At 44.9% G+C, this 6,413-nt stretch overlaps 2 protein-coding genes across 2 annotated transcripts in view; one reads left to right on the top strand and one right to left on the bottom strand.

The window, feature by feature from the left end:
• KIAA0825 (KIAA0825 ortholog) overlaps positions 1-591 on the bottom strand; it is a 64,619-nt gene extending 64,028 nt beyond the window's left edge. The window contains exon 1 of the mRNA XM_018560518.1: positions 324-591. Within this exon, the coding sequence (XP_018416020.1) occupies positions 324-591 (268 nt within the window). The remainder of the gene's footprint in view (positions 1-323) is intronic.
• SLF1 (SMC5-SMC6 complex localization factor 1) overlaps positions 466-6,413 on the top strand; it is a 64,792-nt gene continuing 58,844 nt past the window's right edge. Inside the window, exon 1 of the mRNA XM_018560519.1 lies at positions 466-639. The gene's annotated coding sequence lies outside the window, so the exon portion shown is untranslated. The remainder of the gene's footprint in view (positions 640-6,413) is intronic.

A 6,413-nucleotide genomic window follows, 5' to 3' on the forward strand; every position in this document is an offset into this window, starting at 1 on the left:
CAGTGAAGATGCGTGTAACATTCCACAGCCAGAGCGGAGGGGGAGAGAGGCGATCGGTCACTGCCACAGGACTGAGGATTGGGTGATTATATATTTTTTTTGTTTTGTTTTTATTCTGTTCTCTAGACCAAAACGAGCAGTTAACCCTTGCACTGCCAGGGGCATCCCCACTGCTGGAAGTTCTGGAGTTCTTGCTGAAACCTAAGGAGGTTCAGCAATACCAAGCCAGCTGTGTTCATATGAAGTAAATGGCAGGCATGGTATTGCTGCATGTCTGTGTCCTCCCCGCTCAGGCCTACACTGACTACATGGACAGACAGTACTCTGCTCCTGCACCCTACGGCGCCGCTCCCCGAACGCAACACTGAGCGCCCCTCGGCACAGCGGACGCTCCCCATTGGCTAGCTGTGAACGAGCTCTCAGGACACGCCTCTCGCTATTTCCCGCCGATACGTGAAGCTGCAGGAGAGTGACGTCCATGTCCTCACTGCAATCTAACGGGGATGGGAGACTAGTTACCTGCAGCCCACATCCTGTCCCGGTACTATCCGCCAGACGCTGCTGTACGGGACTCTCGTTCAGCGGAACCATATAAACGTCAACTCATTATCCGGGAAAAGCAGCGTTAAGGTTGCACAGGTAGGAACCGGGTATCTTGTGTGTGTATATACTACCAGGTGACGCAGTTGGTTGCCATGCTAGTGACGTCATCGCGCAGGCTTCGCTCATACGCCGGACTGATTTAGGGGGTGGTATGAGTGTCATGAGCTGGGAAAGCCCTGTTTTGTTTGGGTGTTAGGGGACTATGAATGGGTCGTGCCATGTTTGCACACAGCAATCTTTACATTGAGCTGTGTATACAATTGCTAGAAAGCATTAGGAACTTTCTATGACATTTCATAAATTGGGAGGGGGTTGGGCTAACGTTTTTTTCTTGTTTTTTTTACAATTCTGAAACTTTATTAACAATTCGTGTTTTTGTTGCTGCTTTTGGTCAGTTTCAGGAAAACTAAAAACAGCTGCCACAGCTGACCGGAATGTGCTAGTTCCTTTGACAAGCCAACATGTGCTATGCATATTTAGGGCAAAGTTGCCAGTTTGTTTGTTTTAGTACACCCCTTCCATCCCCTTACTCAGAAGCTTGTTCTTACATGTAGGGCACCAAGAAATATACCTCTGATAGCCGGGGCAGTCCCAAATCCTGCAGCTGTCATCAGAATGTGATGGTGGCACTCTCAGTCTCACCCTGCACACACATTTTCCAACAATATAAATGCCAGGAGACACAGAGCGATTGGTACTGGGGCAGCACTTCTGTGGCTATTCTGAACTTTAGAAATGTCTGTGACACTGACTGCCACGCCCAGACAGGAGGGTAACAGAGTTTAACCCCTTCATGACTGAGCTTGTTTTTAGTTTCTGTTCGTAAATGACTGACACACTTTTGACAATGGTAGCTTTCTGCAGGGGCAGAGACTCTAATAATTTCTGATTAGAGCATTTAGGGCTTGTTCACACCAAAAGCGTGTGCATTCCAGAGCGGTAGCTGCGTTCCACTGCAAACGGAAAAAATAGAGCAAGCCCTATTTTTTGCGTTTGCAGGGGAACAGTGCGTCCGATCGCACTGCAGGCGGGGGGTTGTGGAAGCGGTGCCATTGAATTCAATGCACCGCCACGCCCCAGAACGCAGTGAGAGGTTTCTTAGCGATCGCGGTGCGTTCCAGTAGCTACCGCTCTGGAATGCACACGCTTTCGGTGTGAACAATCCCTGAGAGATTTAGCTTAGTGACTTCAAAATATTGTTTTAAGGAAAACAGAGCAAAAAAATGATTACAGAAAAGAATACGACAAAATAGGCCATAGTAAAATAAATGGGATTAGTTTGCCTGGTGTTTGGTTTTGGCAGTTCAGTCTGGTGCAAAGTAAACCCAGTCTGCTGTATTAGCCTGCATTCACACCTGTGTGTTCCAGGAACACGCGTCATATTTGTGCGTGTTCGTGTTAGGGCTGCAACAACTAATCGACATAATCGATTATTGAAAAAGTTGTCAACTTTTTCAATAATCGATTAATCGGCTTCCGATCAGTTGGCCCTGTTCACGGCTCCACACGCTGTGTGCCGCACCTCCTCCCCACCTCACGCTCGCCGCTGCCAGACCCGCTCGCATCCACGCTCCACATGCCGCACCTCCTCACATTTCCTGCCCATCCACAATCTGCACAGGGACGTGGGGAGATGTAGTAAGGAGGAGCAGGTGTGGGGGGATGACAGCTGCTGATAGACAGGTCCGATCTCAGAAGCAAGTTGCTGGAAGACTGCTCAGGTAAGCCTGCACTTTCCCACACATGGTGCTCTATAATGTATTGCTGGGATTTGTAGTCCTCTATAGCTGATGGTACATTGTGCTGTATATTATACATAGGAATACAAATCCCAGCAATACATTGTACGCTGTATGTATAATGTATTGCTGGGATTTGTTGTACTCCTTTATAGCTGGTGATATTCTGCATTGCGCTTTATAGAGGACTACAAGTCCCAGCAATAATACATTATACAGCGCAATGCAGAATACCACCAGCTGTAGAAGAGTACAACAAATCCCAGCAATAATGCATTATAAAGTGGTACAATGCTAAATACCACCAGCTATAGAGGACTACAAAACCCAGCAATAGTACATTATACAGCGCAATGCAGAATGCCGCCAGCTATTATGTACTATTGCTGGGATTTGTTGTATTCCTCTATAGCTGGCGGTATTCTGCATTGCGCTGTATAATGTGCTTTTGCTGGGTTTTGTAGTCCTCTATAGCCGGTGCCATTCTGCATTCATTGCTGTATAATTTTACACTTTCCATTTCACTATATTGCACACCACACTATCTTTTTTTTTTTTTTTTTCTTCCACCGGTCCAAGCTTGCTCCTGTGATGGACTACAACCTCAATACAAACTAGTAGTCCATCACTGGAGCCATTTTTTAAAATTCATTTTATTTTTTTATCCGATTAACCGATTAATCGAACTTAATAATCGGCTAACTAATCGATTTTGAAAATAATCGTTAGCTGCAGCTCTAGTTTGTGTGCTGTGTTTGCCATGCCTCCCCATTGACTTCAATGGGGCCTGAGCGAGTGACAAACAGAGCAAAAAAATTTCACGTACCAAATCTTGTGACATCTCTGTTTCTTGTTTGCGCGTTTTAATGCACGCAAACATGGAGGAACAACATGTCTTCCTGATGTTTGGAGTGCCATTAGAAATGTGGCTTGTGTTCACGGAATGCACAGGCGTGAATGCGGGCTTAAGGTCATCGGCTGTCCGCACCCTTAGCCATCCCTAATGTTGGTGGTAAATGAGCGGTTCGTGATTGCTAACTTCTCGATCTATAGAGCCGGCATGTGACAGCTGCATTGTCGCACACCGGCTCTGAGTATTGGGAAGAGTATATTTTATTCTCCCAATATTTCTTCTGTATGATGATTCCCTGTATTGCTCTGTATAGAAACCGACAAAGGAACATGTGTATTTTTCACAGCCAAAAAACCCCTATCTAGTTTATATAGTACCAGGGTACAGTGTTTACCATCATTCTCACCGTGCCATAAGCAGTCCATTAATGTCAGCACAGAATAACAGAGAACTAAACCAAAATGAAAAGAATCATTTGTTACAAAGCCCCTGATCTGTTTCTATGAAATCACAAAATACATTTCAGTAGAATGAATCTGACTTTGTTTGCTGGTTAACAAATCTTAAAAGGAAATCTAACATTTAGAAAACCATCATATCACCACAACCATCATTCCTGGCTGAAAATAATAGAGAGTGTCACTGTCAATTTTGCTTGCTCACATTCACTTCCGTTCTCTCCATCTGATTTTAATAATCCTTGTCAAACCACAAACAGTCCACATTACTTTCCTGACATAGAAGCTTTCAGGAAGACAGAATCTCAACATTCATTTAGCCACTACAAAAGAAAGCTGTCCAGCTGGACAAATATTATTTCCACACTTGACAGTCTCTACAGTTAAGTATGCCTTTTAATTTTAACTGAAGCTGCCAAAGGCTTGATATGAGCTCCTTGTTCAGTGTAGATTGACTTGCAGGATTAGCAGAGCAACAATTGTAATTGTAGTAGAGGAACTGTGTGTTTTCAGTAAAAAAAAGCCACAAGCCGAATGTGAGGCTCGAGGATTCTTTTATATGAAATGTATGACTTATTTTGACTTAAAAACAGACTTATTTTTTTCAGAGATCTCCAAAGCAGACCTTGTTTCAGTATGAAAGGTACATATTATTGGATAAGCCTCAGATCAATTTAGAATATCAGGCTCAGGCCTGGATTTGGGGTCTGACCACTCCCAGACACCTAGATTGTTTCTGCCTGTCCCTGGGATGAATTATGTCTGAATGGAATTCCCATTCTCTATAGTGACAGGAAAGGCAACCGCTAAAGGGGCTCACAGAGACGCAAATAATGTGCAATACTGTCATAAAACCCTATTTCTGTTTCTATATATTTTTTTGTTTCTTTTTTTATTCTAATAAAAGTATAACTTTTGTTAAAAAGGATAACATGCCAATTTCCTAAAAAAACATATTCCTAGTGTTTAGTGCAGCAGGCTGGGGAATGTAATATATAGAACAGTGGAGAAATGCAGCTCTGTGTCGGCAATGGAGCTATGCTGGCAATATCAGGAGGGTGAATCCACCAGCACGCTGCCTGTAATAGTTAAATGACTTCCCATCAGCCACGCCGTCTGCCACTGGTGCATTCAGATGGTATTTGAGATGATTCTGTGTTAGGCTGGCCATACACCTTACAAGCATCGCGTGACTTTCGTTGTGCGATGGTTGTAAGCTCCCTAAAATTTCGTACGACCTGCCCATCTTGGACAGGCAGATCGTACTTGCGATTATCGCATGCCCTCCCCGCTAAGGGGAGGGCTTGCCGATGATTGCAATGCTGAGCGGGCAGTGTGCGCTTGCGCACATCGGCCCGTGGGGCCACTAATCCGCAGAAAATCATACGATTTTCGGCGGGTTTTCCAGCGTGCTAGGAAGACGAAAGTAGTACGGCCTTATAGTAGATGCGGTCGCACGCTGCCCATACACCTGCCGATTATCGTACGATCGTGGGATCATATGATAATCGGCAGGTGTATGGGCACCTATCACGTACCTGTGTGGAGACTGGATGTAGGAGGAGGCTTCCCTTGCAGCTCGTGTCCTAGGGACTCTGGTATTGGGGACAGATTCCTTAGAGACAGTTAGTGGCAGGAGGGCCAGAGGCGGTAACACCGTGCCGGCCAATCCCTGGTTTTGTAGCAGAGTTTTGTATATCTTGATATCCGAGGTCAACAGGCCGAGGTCACGCAGAGCAGGCACAAAAGGAAGAAGACGTAGGCAGTCCAGTAAGCAATCCGAGGTCAAGGGTAAAGGCAAGCAAGAATGGTCAAACGTTCCGAGGTCAAAGGCAGGCTGCAGGCAAACAAGGTCAAAGTCAATCCGGGTCAACAAGCAAAGGTACTGGAAACAAGGATCAGGAGACGTCAGGGCGGTTGAAGAGACAATCCAGCAATGAGTAGGTGTGGAGTCTGGGCTTAAATAGGGAAGAAATTATCTGGAGGGCATCACTTCCTGTGCGCCTTTTGGCGCGTTTTTCTGCGGACAATCCTTGGCTCGCGCATGCGCGCAGGCCCATCACGGGAAGCCCGGCTTGGCACATGCGCAGAAGCAGCAGGTCTCTGACAGCACCTTTACTTGGCAGATGAATTTGACCTGCAGTTGACCTTCTAAGTTGCATCAACATGCTTCAAGCTGGTGTTGTTGTTTCCTGTTGACTTGTATGGAGAGAGACGTGATTGTTACGATGTGATGCTAACAAAAGCCTGTTGTCACAGGCCCTAAAGTTTCTGGTGTGCAGGAAGTCTTCGGTACTGATGACGGAGAACAGGAGTTGCCCTTTTCCAAAGGGCTACTGGAGGGCGAGTGAACACTGTGGACAAGAGCAGACAGGGAGATGGGAATATACATACTGAAGGTGTAAACCTGCATGGATGCACAAATATATATTTATGCTTATTATCTTTATAGGGTACTTTTGCTTTTTTTAGTTAGTGTTTTACTGTTTATTTTTTTTCTCCAATTGCAAGTCTCCTAGACATCTTAGACTACTGAAAACACAGTTTGTTGGTTGTTTTCCTGCTATGTCTGCATTTGTTTTGTAAGACACCTGATATTATATACAATTAGCAACAAATGAAGGAGTTTGTAAATGTGGATCTAGAATTCCTCAACGACAAGTAAAAATATAAAAATTGACCTAAAGAAAATCAGTACATGTTGGGCTTTGATGTCAAGAATTTGATGCTAGTATTGAAAACAGGGATTGTGGTGGTAAG

Source organism: Nanorana parkeri, unplaced genomic scaffold (assembly GCF_000935625.1).
Source record: "Nanorana parkeri isolate BGI_ZX_2015 unplaced genomic scaffold, ASM93562v1 scaffold462, whole genome shotgun sequence".
Taxonomy (NCBI): Eukaryota; Metazoa; Chordata; class Amphibia; order Anura; family Dicroglossidae; genus Nanorana; species Nanorana parkeri.